This window comes from Mus musculus, chromosome 9 (genome assembly GCF_000001635.26).
Source record: "Mus musculus strain C57BL/6J chromosome 9, GRCm38.p6 C57BL/6J".
NCBI lineage: Eukaryota > Metazoa > Chordata > Mammalia > Rodentia > Muridae > Mus > Mus musculus.
The window spans coordinates 59,727,255-59,750,664 of NC_000075.6; the positions used below are offsets into that span (position 1 = coordinate 59,727,255).

At 40.5% G+C, this 23,410-nt stretch overlaps 1 protein-coding gene across 5 annotated transcripts; it reads right to left on the reverse strand.

Annotated features, from left to right (window-relative positions):
- Positions 1-7,004: 7,004 nt before the first annotated feature.
- On the reverse strand, positions 7,005-23,395 carry Senp8 (SUMO/sentrin specific peptidase 8). 5 transcript variants are annotated; one of them, NM_001172068.1, is made up of 4 exons: positions 23,324-23,395; positions 23,008-23,117; positions 12,686-12,778; positions 7,005-10,614 (listed from the first exon to the last, which is right to left on the reverse strand). In NM_001172068.1, exon 4 carries the CDS (start codon positions 10,576-10,578, stop codon positions 9,913-9,915), a length of 666 nt encoding a protein of 221 aa, NP_001165539.1. In that variant the 5' UTR covers positions 10,579-10,614; positions 12,686-12,778; positions 23,008-23,117; positions 23,324-23,395; the 3' UTR covers positions 7,005-9,912. The 5 variants fall into 5 exon arrangements, with proteins under 5 accessions (NP_001165539.1, NP_001165541.1, NP_001165540.1 ...); NM_001172070.1 differs by lacking the exon at positions 23,008-23,117; NM_001172069.1 differs by lacking the exon at positions 23,008-23,117 and having other exon boundaries at positions 12,686-12,797.
- Between the last annotated feature and the right edge of the window lie 15 nt (positions 23,396-23,410).

The window sequence follows — 23,410 nt, forward strand, 5'->3', positions numbered from 1 at the left end:
CCCTCTCTCCCTCTTCCTTTCTCACCCCTACCCACCCTTGCCCTCCCTCCCTCTTCCTTTCTCACCCCTCCCCACCTCTGCCCTCTTTCCCTCTTCCTTTCTCACCCCTCCCCACCCCTGCCCTCCCTCCCTCTTCCTTTCTCACCCCTCCCCACCCCTGCCCTCCCTCCCTCTTCCTTTCTCACCCCTTCCCACCCCTGCCCTCTCTCCCTCTTCCTTTCTCACCCCTCCCCATCCTTTCCTTCTGTCCCTCTTCCTTTTCTTTGATTTTCTGAGACAAAGTCTTGCTACATGGTCAGGCTGTCTTGGGCTTTCAGTTCTCCTGTCTCAGTATCCTACATGATGGGATCACAGAAATGCACCATCACATCCAGCTTACACGTGACTCCTGAGACCCATTCCTGTTGTGGCAGGAAGCCCTGACTTCTCAATCTACCAAGGCTCTCCAAGACTGCTTCTGACTTCCTGGGTCAGACTATGCCTGTCCGCTGTCTCCTGGTCCTTGGCTTTCTGTAGCCTTTCTGCTTTCGTGGTTTCTGTGAATAGTCCATGGAGTCAAAGTGCAGGCAAGGATGAGGAGTGTTCAACTCAGGGTCCTTGGGTCACATGCGACCAAGAAAAGCCAAGTGCAGCTCAATACAAAACTTGTAAATGTACTTAAGACATTGTGAATTGTGAGGCTTGGTTTTGGCAATTGGAGATGTATTTGTCATGGCTGTGTGTGTGTGGCGGCACCTGTGTAGCAGTTAGGAGTTGGTGGCAGGCACGTGGCGGTCAGGAATCTTCCCACTCCGTCTTCAGGCTGCAGAGCAGGCAGTTTTATTTGCTGAACCATTTAATTTCTCCCTCTCTTTTCTTCAACTTAATTTTTTTTTTTTTTGCTTTGGTAACTCAACTGCACAGTTCCCCACTGTGAACTCTGTAAATGATTTCATCACATTGCAATGTCAGAAGGTTGGACATGCCTGGTAGACTTAGCAGAATGCTACAGCACACAAGAGAAAGCTCCGAATTCAGCGTGTAGATGTCCGAATGGAGAGACTGGATAGCCATTCTCTACAGCAGTAAGACATTCCTCAGCGGCTGTGTCTGCACTGCCCTGCATCTAACATGCATCTAACATGCTTCCATCTCGATGACCTCCACGATGGCTTTTCTGCTCTAGGCCTCATTCAATTTCTTTGAGATAGCCTTTGAAAACCCCAAATTTCTTTTCTTTCATTATTTGTAATAATTGCTCGGTCTTGTATCCTCCTGATCCACATATGACTAATCCCTTTTAAAATGTTTTGCTTTACCTTTATCTGTTTGAAAGACTTCTTTGTTCTCTGTGTATTTTGCTTGCATGCATACATGCCCACCATTTACATGTGTGGTGAGAAGAAGCACCAGGCCCTTTGGAACCAGAGTTACAGACAGCTGTGAGGGGCCATGTGGGTGCTGGGGACCAAACCCAGGTCTTCTGTAAGAGCAGCTGGTGCTCTAACCACTGAGTCATCTTTCTAGCCCCTCTTTTTAAAATTAATTAGTTACTTAATTTTGATTTTTCAAGATAGGGTTTCTCTGGGTAGTCCTGGCTATCCTGGACCCTCCTGTAGACCAGGTGGGGATTAAAGGGCTGCATCCCCACCCTTGGAAACTAGGGAGGCTACATCCAGTTTTTGTTTCTAATAGTATTTCCCCCTCTCTACTGAACAAAACGGGAAAGCACCAGTACTACTATCAATCAAGAAATAGCATATGTTTGTTAAGAACATAAATTCTGCTTGGGCTTGGGACCACACATCTGTAATTCCCAGCACTGAGGGAAAGGCAGGAGGGTCAGGAGTTCAAGGGCATCCTCAGTTACAGTGTGAGTTTAAAGTCAGCCTGGCTGGGCTCCACCAGACAAATTAAGTCTTGTCCACCTCTCTCTCTGTCTCTCTCTCTCTCTGTCTCTCTCTCTCTCTCTCTCTCTCTCTCTCTCTCTCTCTCTCTCTCTCTCTCTCTCTCTCTCTCTCTGTCTCTCTCTCACCCATGCACCCACCATCACCACCGCCACCAGAAAAGGAATACATGATTTAGAATCAGTATACCTGCATTTAAATTTGTATGTACTTGCCGGGTGGTGGCGCACGCCTTTAATCCCAGCCAGCACTTCGGAGGCAGAGGCAGATGGATTTCTGAGTTCGAGGCCAGCCTGGTCTACAGAGTGAGTTCCAGGACAGCCAGGGCTACACAGAGAAACCCTGTCTTTAAAAACCAAAAAAAAAAAAAAAAAAAAAAAAGAAAAAAGAAAAAAAAAAAAGAAAAATATTTGTATGTACTTGGCTTGGGCAACTCCAAGTCTCAGTGTCCTCTTTTCCAAAAGAAGGATGAAATTGTGCAGGTTGAGTCTGGAGAGACCGCTCAGTGGTTAAGATCACTTGATGCTCTTCCAGAGGACCCTAGTTCAGTTCCCAGCACTCACAACAGGCAGCTCACAACTGTCTGTAACCTCAGCCCCAGAGGGCCTGATGCTTCTGGCATCTGTGGACACTGGCTGCCATGTGCACACACCTATACCTAGAAATAATTAAAGATAGCAAAACGTTGTGTAGATTGAGCCTCCCTAATCCAAAAATCCAACAAGCTCCCAAATCTGACTTTCTGGGCACAGTATTAGGTGAGACATAGAAAACCCTCTAAGAGCTTTCTAAGCCCAGCTTTCCTTTTAGGTAACAGAGATCATCATACAAGAAAATTCATGCTGCATCTTCAGAAGTTCCTGGGATGTAGAAAGGACTAAACAAATACTAGTTATTATCTGCTAAATTTCAAGAAAGAGATGTAAGCTGATGATACACACCTGTGATTCCCACACTCAGGAGGCAGGAAGATTGCCTTAGATTTGAAGATCATCCTGGTCTATATAGCAAGTTATAGGTTGGCAGGGTTACATAGTATGCCCCCCAAAAATCAATAAATAAGCAAATATAAAACCTGATACTGGCAGAGCTATATGGAGCTAGAGATAGTTTTATATTATACAATACAATAATCCATATTGATTTTTCTAGACGATTTTGGCTGACTATATGAAAGAATGTAAATTGTACATATACTTTGATGACTTTTTTGAAGGATTTGGGCAGGAGCATTGAGACAAGATCTCATGAGGCTGAGACTGGGTCTTGAACTCCTGATCCTCCAGCTTCCATTTCCCAAGACCTGAATTATAGTCAATATTTGACCATGCCTGGCACTGGTATGTTTTTAAATTGGCACATAGTAATTATTCCTACTTCTGGAATGCTTATTGGATGCCTAAACCATACTTTTTTATTCCTCAAGGAGACATTTTGATTCTTAAATATTTTACCTAATGTATTTTTAAGTACACTCTATTTTTTTTTTTTTTTTTAGTACACTCTATTTTTATGTGCACCTATAGGGATTGGAGAACAACTTGTAGAAGTTGGTTTTCTTCCACTGTGTGAATCTCCAAGGTTTGAACTTAGGTGCCGGACTTGGCAGTAAATGCCTTTACCCACTGAGCCATCTCTCTGGTCCTTTAAGGAGAAAAATTGAAAAAAAAGTTACTGAAGTATTATTGTATCACTGGGATTCCTAAGAGCCTGAAGTCAGAACTGACCAAAATCCCAACACTGGGGACAAACATGGCTTAGAAAATTACATACACTCTTTGGGAGGCAGAGGCAGGTGGATTTCTGAGTTCAAGGCCAGCCTGGTCTACAAAGTGAGTTCCAGGACAGCCAGGGCTATACAGAGAAACCCTGACTCGAAAGAAAAAAAAAAGAAAGAAAGAAAGAAAGAAGGAAGGAAGGAAGGAAGGAAGGAAGGAAGGAAAGAAAGAAAAATAGAAAGAAAGAAAGGAAGAAAGGAAGAAAGAAAGAAAGAAAGAAAGAAAGAAAGAAAGAAAATGACACTCTATTAGCCTGATATAACTAACTCCCTGTTACCTTTAAAATAGTGCTTGCACTTGGGTTGGATTTAGGTAAAATGTGAAACCCCCGAGAAAGCAGCAGGCCAGTTGAAAAGATGTCCGTAGCTAGATTGGCCAGTTTGGTTTGTTCCTTATTTTCTGTCAGGTTACTTCAGTTCATCGACTTTTCCCCCCCATACACTCGGTCTTAAGCAAGCACGCAAAGTCACACAGATAAGTGTAGCATTTGATTTCTGTGGCTGTGGCACAGAAGGAAGATGAGTTTTGTTTTTTCCTTTGATAAATAGCTTCTATATTCTCATCTATCCATTTAGCAAACCACAAGGAGTATTTTTGTGGTGTCTCTCTTACAACTTGGTAGGAGAGACACAATACCAAAACTGATATGTGATCTGGACCCACTGAGGGGACTTCTGAGTCTGGGAATAAACAAGGGAAGCAACTGGTCTCGGGCATCAGAGAGGATTCACCTGAGGAGGACCAGCAGAGGCTGTGCTCATTCCCCTCCTGTCCTCCCTCTTCCCATCCTAGGGCCTTATGTGTGTTAGGTAGGTGAGCACTCTACCACTGAGACAAATCAAGTCATGTGTGAGAGGTTTAAGGGAAAGAGAGTGTGTGTGTTGGAGGAAATAAGGACAGAGGAATCTAAGGTAAGAATGAGGGGCTGCCGGGCAGTGGTGGCTCACACCTTTAATCCCAGCACTTGGGAGGCAGAAGCAGGCGGAATTCTGAGTTCAAGGCCAACCTGGTCTACAGAGTGAGCTCCAGGACAGCCAGGGTTACACAGAGAAACCCTGCCTCAAAAAAAAAAAAAAAAAAAAAAAAAAAAGAATGAGGGGCTGGTGAAGAGGCGAGGTGAACAAGGTGAAGGTGAGTAGGGGGCCACATTTTCCAGCTCTCTATTGAAGACACCAGCAGAAGACAGAGAGGAACAGAGTCTGGGGAGCATGAGAGCCCTGGAAGATACTTTAGAAGATATTCACTAGCTTATACAGAGAGTGCTTGTGTTGTCAGTTTTGTTTCTGTCTTTTTGAGATGGGGTGTCATTCTATAATCACTCTGAACTACAGGCCTGGGATTCACTGTGTAGACCAAGCTCAAACTTTTAATATTCCTCCTACCTCTGCTTTCCAAGGGCTGGGATGACAGGGGTTCATCGCCATACCTGGTGTGAGAATGGTTGTTTGAAATGGGGAGGGGGCAGAGACACAGAGAGACACAGACAGACATACAGAGAGACAGAAACAGAGACAGAAGAACATGAATTAGAGGATATTTACATGTAGAATCAACAGGACTAGAAAGCAGTGGATGTGGAGTATGAGAGAAAAAGTCAAGGATGACTCTGCAGACAACAGGGAGGAACAGGTTGGATGGGGCAAGATGAGTTGAGCTTTGGGATTTGGTGCACGTGAGCATGCTAGGGAATCCCCATGTGAAGATTTGCAGCAGGCACATGGATGTACAGGTTGAAGCTTGGAAGAGGATTGTAGGTCTGATGTGCCAAAATCTGTCATTGGTTTTGGTAGTGTCCAGAGAAAATGGCTGTGGTACTAAACCTTGAGAACACAGGGTGTGGAGAAGAAAACTGGCAAGTAAGAAAGTGAGAGAGAAAACTGAGTCTTGCATCAGTTAAAGAAGAATGGTTTCAAAAGGAGGATTTAGTGCTATGTACTCTGTTAATAAAATAAGAAGTACTAGTGAGGGCCATTTGTGGAGGAATCGGGACAGAATCCAGAGTAAAGTGGGTTGAGGATCAGGAGGGAGGGAAGTAGTTACAAAGCCCAGGGGGAGGCCCTGAGGAGGAGGAACTTACAAGCTGGTATTTGGAGAGAGACCTGCCTTCGTGGATTCTGAAAGATAAGAGTTCACACATTTAAAGTTGTTGGCTAGAAACTACTGAAGGCCAATGATGTATGCATGAAGGAATTGTTTGTACAAGGTCCCTGTCCACAGATGGAGAGGGTAGCCATAGGAGTGGAGGCTCTGAGCCGGTGAGACACAGGGAGAAGGCAGACTTGAGGAGGAGCCGGTGGCTTGAGGGTGTGAGCGAAGGGCTGTGCTGAGCAGTGTGAGCTGGCAGGGAGAGAAGAGCCTGGGTCAGAACTGCTTCAGAAATCTTGTCTGAGCTTGCCCAGCGGGGAAAGGGCTGCCGTACACAGGGACTACCAGGTACTGGTATGTGAAGAGAAGAGAGCTGCCCTTCTCTTGTCTTTTAATGCAAACTGCAGGACTTAAGAGTAATTTTGTTTTCTAGCATAAAAATGTACCCCTATTTTGGGCGCTGAAGACAGCTGCCATGTCCTTTGACACACAGACACGTGTTGTCTCTTGCTCAAGAACGTTTTTATTTGACTTATACAAATATTTTGTCTTTATATATTTATGTGTACCTCACGTATGCCTGGTGCCAGCAGAATTCAGAGTGTCAAATCCTTGGAACTGGAGTTACCACTGGCTGTGAGCCACCACGTATGAGGATGCTGGGTATCAAACCTGGGTCTCTGCAAGAAGAGTAAGCGCTTTCAACCACTGAGCCATCTCTCTAGCCGCAAGAACACTCTAAGTACATTTAACACTTCATTTTCCTTAGAGGAAACTCAGTCTCATGTTGGAACTTGGGGGCTAGTTTTCCTTATGTTGTGGAGAATTGCTTTATCTTTGCTTAGTACTGATTTTTTGACATATTCCTAAAGCCCCCCTCCCATTTTTAATAGCTTATCCAGATGTCTGCTCTTGTTTTATTCTCCATCTTTCATATGTAAGAATATGAAAGGCCATTTAAAATAGGAAGTGCACTGTAGGGCTTTTTCCAGAACATTAGATCAGTACATTGACATCAGGAGTTGGTCCAAAGATGACCTAATGTATAAAACAAAGCCAGTGACTCTTCAGGTTCTGCTGTTAACAGTTACACGGCAGTTATTGCTGCTTTCTGCAGTGAGCCAACAGAACATGTTCAATTCAGAAAGGAAAGCAAGACTGCACTAGAAAATGTTCAAGCAAGGACTATTCAGCATTGCTTTCTGGGATCAAGGAAGGAAGAGATGCGAAGGATATGAGGAGACAGAGACCACACAATTGACATTGCATTTATTTATTATAAAATAGGAATAAGACCACTTGGAAAAATATAAGAATAAATGAAATTAGCCAGGAGTGGTGGCATATACCTGTAATCTTATTCCTCCAGAGCTGGAGGTCTGAGGATCAGAAGTGACTACATATCAAGTTGTAGGCCAGCCTGGGCCATGAGAGACTGTCTCAATTCCTCTACCATTGAAAAAAACCAACAATAAAAATGGCTATAAATGCATAAAACCTTTATAATGTTATCTAGTACTTTAAATTATAGCAACACATGGACATATATTTTTAAGGGTATCTAAAGTATTTAACTGCACAACACAGAATGGTCCATGACCTGAGTTCCAGGGCTACACAGAGAAACCCTTTTTCAACAAAATAAAACAACAACAACAGCAACAAAAACAAAAAACCACCACCACCACCAACAAAATAACCCAAACCAAACCAAACCCACAAAGTCAAAAAATAAAAAATAGGGCTGAAGGTATAGCCCTGAGGTAGAGAATACACATATATATTACTCCCAGCTAATGTTGGGTTTATATATGTAACTTCTCAATTCCATATTGAGACCCAGGTTAGACATATTCAAATATACTTGTGGGGCAGCACAATTGGATATTTGAAATAAAATATATTAATATTATTATCAATGTATTTATATTATTAGTATAGTATTATGAGTATTACATTAATGGTGTATGGTTAAGCAGGTATATACCTTATGGACTATCCTAGTATCTAGTGAAATACTACGTGTAAGCTCAAAATCTGTTATTTACAAAGTCAAGATTTTCAAATTATCTACTCAAGATTCTCTTACACTTATTTATATATATTGTGAGTAGTTACAAGTATGCCAAGGTGTACATTGGGAGACAGGACAACTTACAAGGAGCCAATCCAATTCTCTCATCTTACTAAGTAGGACCTGGGGGTCAAATCAGGGTTGGTGGTAAGTGTGTTAATCCTCTGAGCTGTCTCACAAAGCCTACTCAACAAAAGACTAACTTAAAGTTTGATTACAAACATGTTATGTATTTGGAAAAAGATTGTATATTTTTATGTTTTTAAATAAAGACAATAGTTTAGTTAAAAAATAATTCTGGGACAAACCTTAGGGAATTAGACAAGACTGCTCTCGCATGTATTAGCTATTAAAGGGGAGACAGGCTGATGTTTAAGTAAACAAGCATACTGTGTATTACCCGAAAGATAACCTTCCCCTGAGAGGGCAGACTCTCCGAAGGTCTAGATCAGCTGCCTAAGTAAACAGTCACTGAAATGACACTGCTTGCTGCCTTTATCTCCACTGGTGGCCTATCAGAACCTGTGTCCCTACGCTTGCTCTCCCTGTCCTGTCTCTTTCATTTATGGCTCACTGCCAATTTCTAACATTTTCCTGCCTATCTTTCATTAAGTCTTTTGGTTTGAAATGGGCTCACTTGAAATGGAATCCCCTCTCTCCCATTTTTTTTTTTTCCTTTTTTAAACTTGTTTCAGATCCCATACACTGAAGCCTGCTTATGCAGCCTGTGCTTTTACACTTTTACCATCTTCCTCTTCCTGGCTCCAGGGAACTGAGTACCTCTGTAGTTGCTGACTGGAGAGGTTATTTTGGGTTATGAACGCTGGGGTCAGGGTTAGAGTGGAGAAGTAGCTGAAGTCAGTTTCAGTGAGTGAATCACATCTTTGTGTTTTACATCCCATATACACTGCAAATTGTTATCGGGGTCTAATTATTATGTGTGCCCAACTTCTTGTGTTAATTACTTGAAACAAGTAGAAAAATTTATCAATAGCTTTGTGGGGAGTAGTATTTCATTTTAGTCTTGTTTCCATATTTTAAAGTTATACCATTTACTTTTTGGATTAAGTTTGAGGAAGGTGACATTTTTTTTCCTTTATATTTAAAAAATAAACTGCTCCTATGTTTTAGATCATTAATAGTATGGAGATTACCACAACATACCTGAAAACAACTCTGCTAGATTAGTGTAAAAGCTCTATCTACCAAAAGTAGAACATGTCTGAAATAACAGCTAATCTTGGCTGGTTATCCTGTGAGCTTGAGAACTACAGCACGTTAGGTAAAGGGAGGGACTAAATCCATGTAAAGGACAAGACAAAGTCACCATCACTTAGAGCTGAGTCACCCACTCACTCAGGGAAACCAGAGATGCACCACACACCCGCAGGTGGTTTTGTTTTGTTTTTATTTACTGCAATTTGGAATTGAGTTCAAGTCTTCCTGCACACCACAGCAGGTGCTCTTCCTCAAAGTTATGCTCCCAGTCTATAGCCATTTATTTTAATGACGTTCCATGTTCTTAAAGCATTCCAGGAAATAGATAAAGATGAGCTAAAGTCATCTTTATTAAGTATTTGCAGACGGGAAAGCCTTTGCACCCGAGAATGCCTTATTTTTATAAACCGAAGGCTATAAGTGGAGTTAGGTAATGATCCACCTCCAGTCGGACGCCTCACTATGGCTGTGAAACAAAGATGTTGGTTCTTCTGCTGTTTTCTTCATGCATGTCTTTAGACTTCATGTTATTGGTTTGCTTTGGAACATCACTTCTTTGGAATAAGCCAACAAGGAAGGGAGACCAAAAGGGATAATAGTTTTATACCAACAAGAAAAGAAGGCTCTTACTTGAAACTGTGTAATGAGAGGTTTGTTACTAAAGTTTTGGTACGTAAGTTCAAGACATTTCCACAGAATGTACCGCTTTCCTCAGGATTACAGTGAAACTTCCCATTCAGAGAACACAGAGGATGACATTCTTACAGAACAATAAAGAAGCAGGAATTGTAAACTTTCATCTACTAGTGGTTTTCCCTCAGGCACTGAGGCTGTCACCATAGAGAAAGGCAGAAAGACCAGACTTCAAACATCACGAGCATTCTTCAGTAGCTACTTCGTTTTTTTTAGCAAGTCTGGCAATTAGATCTTTCCATTCTCCTCTCTTCTTTGTGATGTATGTCGGGGTGAGTAGCTGCAGCGGGGACTCTGGCTGCCGTCTAAAGAGACTCTGACACAAGGCCTCGGTGTTACATATCACGTACATCCCACAGTCATAGCTGTTCTCTTGAGCTGGGGCTTTCTCTTCCACAAAGACCAGTTTGTCTCCTTTGCTGCCTAAGAAAGCCTTCAGTTTCTCTGCTACCTGCTTTGCATGGATTGAGTTGCTCCTGCTATGGGAATCATAATGAAAGAAGCTATTTTTATCTTGGAGATAAACCAACAAACTCCAGTGGGTACCTCCGGCTGCCTGGTTAGAATTATCATTGATGGCTAAAAATACCACTCTTTTGTGGGGAAGATCCAGGGGTTCAAGGAACATGGCAATTTCTGCAGGGCTGCTGGTGCACTTAATGAACTGGGTGACTTCAGGGCTGATGAAACAGACATGGTCTGAGCAGTCATGAAACTGACTATTGGCAAAGTATTCAAAGGCAAACCCAATAATGTGGTCGTTGAGCCAGCTTGGAGGGTCCAATAGTGAGACATCTGATTGCCGCAATAGACTGTCCATATAACTCAAGACCACAGGGTCCATCTTGTATTGAGCAGGGATTCTCAGAAATTCCAGAAGCTGAAGGAGAGTCAGAAGACAATATTTACTGCTGAATGTGATATTGGGTTATAAATAGTAGCTACTCTTACAGGACTGGGGTAAATATGACATATAGTTCTACAGTTTTTAATCAATAATTTCCACCAGTGCTAACATCATAAAACACTAAAGCCTGGCAGTGATGGTGCACGCCTTTAATCCCAGCATTTGGAGGCAAAAGCAGGTAGGTTTCTGAGTTAGAGGCCAGCCTGGTCTACAGAGTGAGTTCCAGGATAGTTAGGGCTACATAGAGAAACCCTGTTTTAAAAAACCAAAATAAAAAAGAAAAGAAAAGAAAACAAACAAAAAAACACACTAAAGAAAGTTTAGCTTATGTACAGGACATGAATAATTAGAATGAAGTTGAAAAATTTCAGAGACAATATAGAATTTTAACTTTATATTTAAATGTAGACTGGTTAGAATTATAACTGATGTTTTGCTAAAATCCATAGCAGTAAACACATTCTAACTCTAATGAATATGCACAGTCAGGCGTGGTAGTGCATGCCTGTAATCCCTGTATTTGGGAGGGAGGGGCAGGAGAATCAGGATTTCATGGTCAATCCTAGCTACATAGTGAGTCTGAGGTCTGCTTGAGCTACATGAGACTGTCTCAAAATGATAACAATGAACACGAGATCTTGTCTCAATATGAAAATGTATGATACCCCCAACAAATTATTTTTATACTAAAGGTGAATGAAAGTTTCCATTACAGAATTAATTTTAAACAGCTAAGATAAGTACTTCTTCCTTTTATAATGGATGTGACAGTGGTGAGAGCTTCAGTGACAAGTGTGGGGACCTCAAGAACAGAAAACCATGCAGATAAAGTAACGCAAATGAAACTCATTTCTAATTCTGCCCAGCTTTATGCAGAGGTGACGTTTTTGCTTATTTCCCATCTTTAAACTTCAATGAGTGGGATGAAGACTATGTAATTAATGTTTATAATGCCTGTCGGAAGTTCTTTTGACATTGTGATACATATGTGCATAGGAATCAGTGTTCCTGGCTTAGTTTTAACACTGATTTGCTAGTATCATTTTGAGCAATGAATTAAATAGTTTTGTTATTTTAAAAAATTCACATATATTTATTGTTTGTGCGTATATGTGTATATTTGGATGCATGTCATGATGCACATGTGGTGGTCAGGGGACAACCTGCAGGAGGTAATTTTCTCCTTCCATTTGGGCTCAGGATATTGTACTCACATGACCAAGATTGCATAGCAAGTGCTTTCTCTTGATAACCTATATTGTTGACCTTGCCTTGGTTTTGGTCACCAGTAAAAAGAGCATCTTAAAAAAGAACATAACATAACTCAGAGCTGCAAAGAAGGCCAAATAAGTCCCCTTGAAGATATTTAAAGAGTTTATTTATTTGAGCTAGGTTCTTCCTATATAGATTTAGCTGGCCTGGAGCTCACTATGTAGACCTGCTTAGAACTCAAACAAATTCTTCTGCCTCTGTCTCCTGAGTGCTAGTATTAAAGGCATGCATCAAATAAGCCCAGAACTTAAAGAGATAAAAAAGTTTTGTGTGTGTGTGTGTATGTATATATATGAATTTTTTTTCATGCTATCAACTAGATGACACAAAATGGGGGCTGGAAACAAAATACTCATTCATATTCACTTGTTTAAGTAACAGGTTGGCTAATTTAGAGGAAACACAGGCAAGGTGTCTCTGGGATTAATATGCATGTGACCAGCCCAGGCTGTGCTAACAAAGGCAAATCTGCAGGTGTAGAAGATGGCTTACTTGAGCCTACAGACTCAACTGAGGTAGTGGTTAACTGCTGTGCACTGAGCTAGCCACTCAGCAGTATTTCTAAAACCACAGACAGATTGAAAGAAAAAAAACAAAAGCATAATATAAGGACACAGGATTATGACACCAATCTAACCAATCCTAACTATTAGATCAATTATTTTTACCATTTGGTTATACTTCAAAAAGCCATACAAGTTTGATATAACCAATTTCATGTAATCAAAATCATATAAAACCATAAACAAAGCTGGAAAGTGATGGTGCATACCTCTAGTTCACAGCACTTGATTGGTAAGGCAGGTGGATCTCTGTGAGTCTGACGCTAGCATGGTCTAGAGAACCAGTTCCAGGAAAGCCAGGGCTGCACAGAGAAACCTTGTCTTGATAAACCAAACCAAAACCACAAAAAGATGTATTAAAAAATACCTTTCAAGAAAAAATGCTAAAGTAAAATGAGGTGATTAATGATATCAGGATCTTATAAAGTAAAATGAGGTGATAATGACAGTCTTATATACACATAGCATGTGATAATCTGAAAAACTTCAAAAACAATATAAGACTGCTTATGAGAAACTACATGTATTTTTTAATACATAGAATGCCATAAATTAAGAGATTAAAAATGTTTTGAAGGCTGGAGAGATGGCTCAGCAGTTAAGAGCACTGACTGCTCTTACAGAGACCCTAGTTCAATTCTCAGCAGGCACATGGCTCACAACTAACTATAATGGGATCTGATGCCTTCTTCTGGTGTGTCTGAAGACAGTTACAGTGTATTCACACACATAAAATAAATAAATCTTTTAAAAATATTTTGAGACAAAGTCTTTCTTGGTAAGAAACCCTGGCTGGTTTTAAACTTGTTATGTAGATCAGGCTGGCCTGAAATTTTGGGCAATCCTCCTTCACTGACCTGCCAAGTACAAATTAAGTTTTTATTAAAGAAGAACAGCAGTGCAGAGAGAGCAGCTCAGGGGAGTCCATTTTTCTGTCATGTGCAGGCCCTGGGTTCTACACTCAGTGTGAAAGCAAGAGAACTGGGGTGGGGTGAGGGGGATGAAGAGGAAAGAATAACTAGAGTTCAGACAAACCGGAGTCAGGAGGGAAGTCAGCGAGGCATAGAACACACTGGTTATGGGTGAGCCACAAACTTGGCTTTTTGGCAGCTAATCAGAGAGTTTAGTTAAACATTCACAATGTCTATAAGGTAAAAATAAAATGCTTACTCAGGAGATGTAACAGCATCCTTTGTATTAACATCTAATAGTTTTGTTATTTGTGTTTTGAGACAGGGTCTAACACTGTAACCCAGGAACTTGCTACGTAGCCCATGCTGGCTTCTAACTCACAGTAATCCTGTCTCAGCCCCTCAAGAGTTGATAATCAGCATGGGCTATCACTTCATGCTTTTGATAGTTTTTTTCTTTTTCTCAAGAGATATTCATAAAAGAAAACATGTGAAACCATTATTTGTATGTTCTTTATGACAGATATAAAAGTTGAAATGATTGTTTAGAAAAATGATCCTATTAATACTAGGGCTGATGACAAATGACAGTGTAGTCAGTTTGTCAGTGTAAACTGGTGAAGACTAAGTACTTGGACTTGATATAAGATTATCTTACTATAAAGGGAATGGCTAGTCACATGTCTCAAGCCAGGCTTCCTGGATATAGCTTTCCTTTATACCAGAGGTTCTCAATCTGTGGGTTGCAACCCCTTTGGGAGTTGAATATCAGATATCTTGCATATCAGATATTTACATTGCAATTCATAAGAGTAGCAAAATTATAGTTATGAAATAGCAAAGAAAAAATCTCATGGTTTGGGGTCACTACAACATGAGGAATTGTATTAAAGGGTCGCAGCATTAGGAAGGTTGAGAACCACTGTTTTATACAATCAGTAACTACAGTATAGGGGTGAATGTCTGGATATACAACCTGTGGAAATATCTGAGCTGTCTGTCTGTCAGGTCTTTATAACCCCTAGCTTAGTAGCCAGTTACAGATATAAATAAGCCTGGAAGACAAGTACCTGAATAGACAGTTTGCCACACACACACAGACACACACAGACCTACATAGACACAAATTTTTAAAAAAAGTATATAGACTAAAGATTGATCTGACTTCATAGATTTTGCCCATGATAATTCAACACTCTGAATTCTAATGAAAAGAGAAGTGAACTAGGCTTAGGCCAAACCACCATGGCCAAGAAAAGAACACTAAGCTTTCAACCTGAACATTTACAGATTTGGTTCTGTTTTGTATCAGCTGTGTAAAACAAATAAATTACTTTCATTAAGTCACAATTTCCTCTTCTGTAAAGAGAGACTATTAATGTACAACCTTTTTTTTTTTTTTTTTGGTTTTTCGAGACAGGGTTTCTCTGTGTAGCCCTGGCTGTCCTGGAACTCACTCTGTAGACTAGACTGGCCTCAAACTCAGAAATCTGTCTGCCTCTGCCTCCCGAGTGCTGGGATTAAAGGTGTGCACCACCACTTCCTGGCTAATGTACAACTTTTATCATAGGGTATATGTCAGTGAAAAATGAAGAAATATCAGTAAGTTAAAGATTAAGGCATAAGATTGTAATAGTTATCTATTATGTCACCAAAAGTTTTGCATCCAGAGGATGGGGAGATAGTTCAAAAATAACATTTGAAAATAATTTGATGTTTACAAGTATTAGAAGATCAGGCCTGGGGTTGGTGAGATGGCTCAGGGGTTAAGAGCGCCGACTGCTCTTCCAAAGGTCCTGAGTTCAAATCCCAGCAACCACATGGTGGCTCACAACCATCTGTAACGAAATCAGATGCCTCTTCTGGAGTGTCTAAGACAGCTACAGTGTACTTACATATAATAAATAAATAAATAAATAAATAAATAAGTAAATATTATAAAAAAAAAAAAAAAAAAAGAAGATCAGGCCTAGCCGGGTTGCAGGCCTTTAATCCCAACACTCAGGAGGCAGAGTGAGGAGAGTCTTTGAGTTCTAGGCCAGCCTGGTCTACAGAGTGAGTTCCAGGACAGCCAGGGCTACACAGAGAAACCCTGTCTCAAAAAGTCAAAAAGAAAAAAAGAAAGCTCAATCTTTTGTTTCTATTTCCCCCAGTTAGATATTTCCTCTTAATGGAACCCTAAAGCACTGGAGATTTATATAAGGTGTTATGTAGAAATTACCATCAAGTTTTATATAACTCTCTCAAGTACAGAGATTAGATTTTATTGAGTCATATAGTTTTAATGCCTCGCAAACTGGAGAGATTTAGTAAGTGGGTATTCTACCGGAGTAAAATTGAGAATTCTATTCTGAAAACTTCTTAGAAACACAAAACTATCACAAAGGAAATTTTCTTGTTTTGTTTTGGAACAGGGTTTCTTTGTGTACCCTTGCTGGCCTCAATATCAGAGATCTGCCTGCCTCTGTCTCTCAAGTGCTGGAATTAAAGGCATGCTCCATCATGCTGGGCCTTCACTCTAACTTATTTAAAAACATTTAAAATTATTATTTAGTATATGTTTGAGGTTATGTATGTCATGGCATGCAGATTGAAGTCAGAGGAAGACAACTTTTGGGAGTTGGTTTCTTTTTTCCACCAAGTGAGACTCAGTGAGGATTGGAGGCAAATGCTTTTATCTACTGAGCCATCTTGCTTGCCCCTTGTTATGCTCTGGACCATGGATATAGACCAGATGATCCTTTGAAACTTATTCTAACACTAACACTTTCTATTTGCTATTTCTATCATAACTAGAAATAGCAATCAATGGCCAAAGTAGCATGGGCCACTCAGGCCTGGTGGTATGGTACAGACATATAATCCCTGGTGCTTGGAGGTTGGGGCAAGAGGTAAATTAAAGGCCTGCCTTGATTGCAAAGTTCAAGGCAAGCTTAGATAGTTTAGCAATTTAAATTTTATATAGTTATATGGTTATAGGTTTTTTGGAATATGAAAAATTAATGTAAGAGCAATTTTTTATTTAAGACAGCAAGATTATTCAGTAAGTCGCCTTTTTGTGTGTGTGGTATATATGAGTGTTTGTATGTGTGTTGTTCATGTCCTTGTATGTGTGTGCACATTTGTGTGTGTGTAGGTAGAGGGAAGAGGTCAACGTTGGGTGTTTTCCTCAATGGCTTACCACCTATTTTTGAGAGTGGATCTCTCAGTGAACTTAGATTTCCCTGAGTTGGCTAGATTGGCTGGCTAGCAAGAGCTAGAGATCCTCTTAACTTTTTACCAAGAGGTAGATTATGTGAGCCACCATGCCTGCTGTTGTACATTGGTGTTAAGGATTTGAACTCGCGTATTTGTGTTTCTGTGGCAGGTGCTTTACTGAACCATTTCTCCAGCCCAAGATGCCATTCTTAATCCGCTTGAGAATGTAAATGGGTCTGGAAGGGTGACAAAGAAGATAAAACTTCAAATGACTAAAGATTAGTCCTGCAGCTGCTGGGTGTGGTAGCACATGCCTATAATTCTAGCAGTGAAGATGCACAGGCAGGAGGACCATGAGTTCAACTCTAGTCTAGGTTCATGATGACTTACTTCATTAGCCCCCCAAAAACTTAAGTAAAGGTTCAAATGGCAAAAACCTAAAGTTAAAATATTAAGTTCTAAAAGTATTACTTAGCTGAGTCACCTTCTTACTGCTGTGATGAGATGGCATGACAAATGAACTTATGGAAGAATTTATTTAGTGTATGGTTTAAGAGGGTTAACCATGACCTACCATCATGCTCTATGACTGTCATGGCCGGGAGCATGGCAACAGGGAGGGAAGCATGGTGCTGAGCAGTTGCTGAGGGCTATTTGAGGTACAACCACAAGGAGAGAGAGCTAACTGGGAATGAAATGGGCTCTTTATACCTCAAAGTCCATCCCCAGTGACATACCTCCTCCAACAAGGCCACATTTCCCAACCCTTCTCAAACAGTTTCTCCAACAGGGGACCAAGTATTCAAATATCGAGTCTCTGGGTACCATTCTCATTCAAACCAACACAACACTAAATAATTTTTATTCTTGCAGAAGAGGCCTTCTATGTAAGTAAAACAAATACATAAACCCAAGACTATAAAGCAGAATGACAGAAATAACTGCAAAAATGTAAGACAGACATAAAAACATAGCATAAACAAATTTTTAATGTCACGTAATAAAGACTGATAATATTTACTATATAAACTATGTATCCACAATGTTTATAAGAAAAGAGTTCTTAAAAGGAAAAATGAAAAGACAAAAATTAACAAAACAGATCTTAGTTATAAAGATACAATAGAAAAAAATAAAATGAAGAAAATGCTAGTAAGCTTTCCATTTTCATTATTAAAGAGAATGGGGTTAAAACACAGGGCTAGGAGGGATGGCTCAGCAGTTAAGAGGACTGACTGCTCTTCTAGAGGTCCTAAGTTTGATACCCAGTACCGACAAGGCAGCTTATATACATCTGGAACTCCAGTTCCAGGGGACCTGACACTCTCTGCTTGCCTCTGAGGGTACTGTATGCACACGGTACACAGATACGCAGGCGAAACGCCTGTATACATAAAACAAAAAGATATATGTAATTTTTTTCGAGTTGGGGTGACAGTTTAAAGGGAGAAACATACATACTAATAATAATCTCTAATATAAGAAAAATGTGTAAGGAAACTGTACTGCTGTAGGAACTAGAATTCTTTTGGGAAAGAACTTTAAGCAGTAGCTATTAAATTTTCAAAGTGTATACATCCTTAAGACCAGCAATTCTACATTGAAGACTTTCTCCTAGAGAAAGGTACATCAATGGAAATAATAGAATATTTGTAGCTGTGCACAGTGCCCATGCCTGTAACCCCAAATCTGAGGTCAGTATAGGTAGGCAATTTAGCAAACTGTTTCAAGACAAAACAAAACAAAAGGCTGGGACACAGGGCAGTGGTCAAGCACTTGCAAAGCATGCACAGGACACTAAATTTAATTCTAAGCACGAGCTTTTGTAACAACAACAACAACAAACCAGACAACCCCCACCAACTAGCCACTTACACAAAATTGGACCAAGGTTGAATCATATATTAAGTAGGGCTAGCTATTTTGAATTATTTAGTTTAGTTGTCAATGTAAACTTAAAAGTTGTTACAAAAACACTTGTGAGAAAAGAAGCTAAGGGTAGAAATTCCCAAGCCTCTGTTTTGTAGGAACCAAGTTTATCAGACCACTCTGTGAGAGTTTTACTCATTGGCCACCAGAGAAGGTAGGACTAAGATCTTTGAACCTATAATACAGATTCTCAAGATAATAGCTATAATTGAGACAACTGAGGGTTTCTCAGTGTACAAAGTATGATATAGTACCTTTATAACAGATAATTATGGAAGAGGTAGCCATTTAATTGGAAGTTAGAGAAAGGACCTTACAGAGATTTTTCTATAAGCAATGAAATTCTTAAAAGCTTCACTAGCTTTTAGTGTTATTTCCAATGTCAGATAATCTTGTTCCCATCCCCCACCTCACAAAGGGGACGAATAGCGGAACCTCACACTTTACAGAGCTTGAGTTTCTAGTCTGTGGTGGACAGAAAGTCAGTACAAGCAAGTAATGCTAAAGAAGACGGCTTCTCAGAGAACCTGGCTCCGCAAGTTAAGGAACAGTACTCTGATTAGTCGTTCTGAAACTCCATTCACCTTTTAACTGTACTTGATAAGCACGTAATTTGGGTACCAACTCGGATTTGAGTGGTAAGTTGGTACACTCATTGGTGTCTAAGGAGATGGTTCTCTGGGCCTTGAGGATCTTTTTGTTAATGAGTTTTACTCATTTTAGGGGTTGAAAGGATTGGCAACAATGTTCTCCCATCTTAGTAACAACCAGGTTTGACCCTGCTTTGCTTCTGAAATCAGATGAGATCTGGTCTGTGTAGCGTGGTAGGCTATAGATGAGAACAGGTATCCTATGCCGGGCGTGGTGGCGCACGCCTTTAATCCCAGCACTTGGGAGGCAGAGGCAGGTGAATTTCTGAGTTCGAGGCCAGCCTGATCTACAGAGTGAATTCCAGGACAGCCAGGGCTATACAGAGAAACCCTGTCTCGAAAAACCAAAAAAAAAAAAAAAAAAAAAAAAAAAAAAAAAAAAAAAAAAAAAAAGAGAAACAGGTATCCTGATTTCAAGTCCAACATTTATACACACAAGTATAGATGCAATCTGATCAGGAAACTGTTATTAATATCTTTGAGCACATGATTAGGTATTTTGCTTTACATAAGAACTAAAAATACTAAAGACCTAGTAATTCTAAAGGCTGGGCTTTTAGAATTACCTCTTGGTCACATAAGATCCCAGTTGATGCATACTGGGGATGGATGTGCTTTTTTTTTTGTTGTTGTTGGTATTTTGTTTTGTTTTGTTTTGTTTTGTTTTTTGAGATAGCTCACGCCAGCCTCAAGCTCTCTGGGATCCTCCAGCTTTACCCTCTAAAGTGCTAGGAGTATATATATTCAATACCTTATTGAGCCTCAAGGGCCAATCTACTTTTTCAAAATCAGTTTATTAGCTAGTCATTTGATTTCTACCTCAGGGTCTTGATATGTATCTCTGGTTGTCCTGAACTTGCTTGGTAGGTCAGACTGGCCTTGAATACAGAGATATGCCTCCCTTTCCTTCGTAAGTACTAGGATTAAAAGCCTTTGCCATCACACCAACTCTATCTTCTCTTTTTGACAACTAACTTAGGCATTATTCTGCATTAACTTTTTCAAATAGAACTGGAATAATTTTCTTCCAAAAACTTTAACAACTCATTATCTTCCAGAGGAAGCAGAAGTTACAGCTTGCCATACATATTTTCTAACAATAGCTCCAATTTACCTCCCTGAATTATTTTCTAGAATTGCAATTACACACACACACACACACACACACACACACACACACACACACCCACCCACCCCCAAAAGGTTAAGGTTATTGCCAATGAAGGTCTTTGGCTATTAGGGGACAGAAAAGTAACCACTTCTCTATCCTTACTCCAACCTATCATCTTTTCCAAATTCAGATCTACTATACCATATTTGTGCTTAAAACTATTACACTGGAGAATTTTGAAACTTGGGATCCATACAGATGGACATGATTAAAATTCAAGGATTTTAAGAGCTTGGACTTGGGGGAAAAATGTCCTTTATTTACAGTTGATCCTGGCTCAAATTTATCATTTTCTTCAATAATTGTAGGCAATCACTGTAGTATTAACAGTTTTTGTCACTAAAAATCTGATATTTTCACATCATATTACAGTTGTTGCAGGTTATCTCAATGCAATTTATATTCATTACTCTTTTGACATTATATAATTAGGCCTGTTGCTACATGCTACTTAATGTGCAACGAAGTACATTTGTAACTACGCTACATATTTTAAGGTGTTTAAGTACTTAACATTGGTTTCTTACTTCTATGTATTTTACTGTATATATTTAAGTGAATTTTCTGAGATCAGGTTGACAGACCAAACTTCCAAAGGCATCTAGACTGTAAGAGGTTAAGAGCTGCCGGGCTTGGTGGCACACGCCTTTAATCCCAGCACTAGGGAGGCAGAGGCAGGCGGATTTCTGAGTTCGAGGCCAGACTGGTCTACAAAGTGAGTTCCAGGACAGCCAGGGCTATACAGAGAAACCCTGTCTCGGAAAAAAAAAAAAAGAAAAAAGAAAAAAGAAAGGAAGGAAAAGAGGTCAAGAGCTTTTTTTTTGTCATTTATATTTATAAATTGCTTAGATACTTTAAGTCCTGTAACATGGATTTCAAGGTTCTTCATAATATATTCACATTTTATCATCTTCATCTTTCTCCCAGCCCTACTCTTCCTTCATACAATGCTCTAGCCTTATCGGACAACACTCTTATCAGGAGGCAGACAGACAGGTTTCCTTTGATTAACCCTAGTTAACATACAGCAGCTATGCTTTCTTGGGCTTTACCTCATACAACTTTTTCTGTCAAGTGAATTTTTTGTTTAAAAGCCTGTATTCCCCAATACTGTGGGACTGTAAGAAGGCTGCGTTTTAAATATCTTTATATCTTGTTCTTAAATTAGTAAATGAGAAAGACACTTTGAATTGTCAAGGCTGAGTGTACAGGAATGTCTAGGGCGAGTGGATGTTGGGCTTAGAATCCCATAATTGGCTCATCTCTGTTTTGGGGGAGGGGCTAAAAATGTAGATGGTTTTTAAGCTTTGAGCCTGGACATATAGCTTATACAACCGGGTTACCAGGAAGAGGAAGGGTCCATAACTGAGGTGATCTGATTAGGATTGGAGATGGGAAGCAGAAGTGGTAGCCGATGCAAAGAGGATCCGAAAGCTTACGGCCGCCTTGGCTACCAAGCAATTCAGTGAGTCCCTATTGCAAAAACCCAAAGCAAGAGCAAAAACTGAGAGAAGCTGGGGATAGGGCTCAGTTGAGGAGCACGGCCTAGCACTAGCTGCAAACTTCCCGCCTACATGCCCTCCCCGCCTCCCACGCACACGGAACCGTCCTGACTGGAAAGGCAGGAGTGGCTTCCCTTCTCTCAGTTCCCAGAGCAGTCATTTAATTCTTTCAGTCTTCTGCTAAAGCTTCTCATCTTATCTTCAATTCTTTCTCGTCAAAGGATTCCTGCTTTTAAGGTTTGGAAATCAACTCCCTCAGCTTCTTGTCTATTCACACCACTCATCGCTCCTGTGTAGCTTGCTGGACTCTACCCTTAACATTAGTCATCTAGTGAGCTATAGTTTGTTGGAGGGGTATTAGTTTTACTTAAAAAAAGAAAAAAAAAAAAGCATCCTAGGTGATTCTAATGGACGGACAAGCTCGTGTTCTCCTGCTGTTTTTCTCTTCTCTACCCCTCCTCACCCTTAGTCATTCACTTTCAGGTTCCATGGCTCACCCTTCACTCACCCATCACGCCCCGACCTCCCCAAGTCAGGACTGACCCAGAGCCCAGAATCTAGTGCTTGTTCTACTCACTGAGCTAAACTTCACTTTATTCTTTGAGGCAAGGTTTCACTATGTATCCCCTGCTAGCCTGAAACTCGGCGTGTACTACCATATCTGCTTTTTTTTTTTTTTTTTTTTTTTTTTTTAAAATTGGCTCAGACTGGCTTCCCACTTGGAGATCTAGCTGCCTTATTCTTTCAGGAGCTAACAGGCCAGCCATCCCAGGCAATCAGCCATCTTCAAAAACAGCCTTTGCACCTGCATCTGATTATTTCTTGCACTTGTTATAGTTAAGTTTCCCCCGCCTTGTGATCAAGATTGGCCTTAAATTCACTCGCCACATAGTCTAGTTGTTTCAAATGGAAGTCTACCTGCGCGGTTTTTACTAGGTATATGCCAATCCTCTTGCTTTTTACTCTTAGGTTGTTTGTCACATGCCTTTGTACTAGCCTTTCTCTACTCCCATTTTCTTTCTGGCCAGTTTCGGTCCACCAAGGTTTTAACACGAGTTCTCCACAGGCCTGAAAGTCATTTGGGAAAAGTCCTCTTCTGCAATCAAGGACCCCCCCCCCCCCACTCCCCCGTTTGTGTTCAGCTCATCCCGTGTTATTTTACTGTGTTACCATTGCGGATTCTTTGTTTCCTACATCACAGCACTTCAAAAGAGCGGATATTTTTTCATTTTCTTCTAATATTCTGGATTTTACAGCATAGAAACAACTCAGTGAAAAGTCTGTGGAATGAATGGAAAGAAATACTTGGCCACGGGGGCGGGAACAAGTGGGGGGAGGGGCGTGCGTGTGTGGAAAAGGGGCGGCGCTGAGAATCCAGCTGCAGAATGAGGAAGGGGCTCGGACACACTAGAGTCTGCGTGGAGCGCAAAGCGATCCACTGCTTCCAAAAACTGAGACAAACCTAAGTAGGGAGGAGGCGTCTTACCTATTCCTCAGGCCTCACCAACCCAACCAGCCTTCAGGGAGCTCTGTACTGGCCGGAAAGTGAGACTTAAGGTCGTAATCCCAGAGT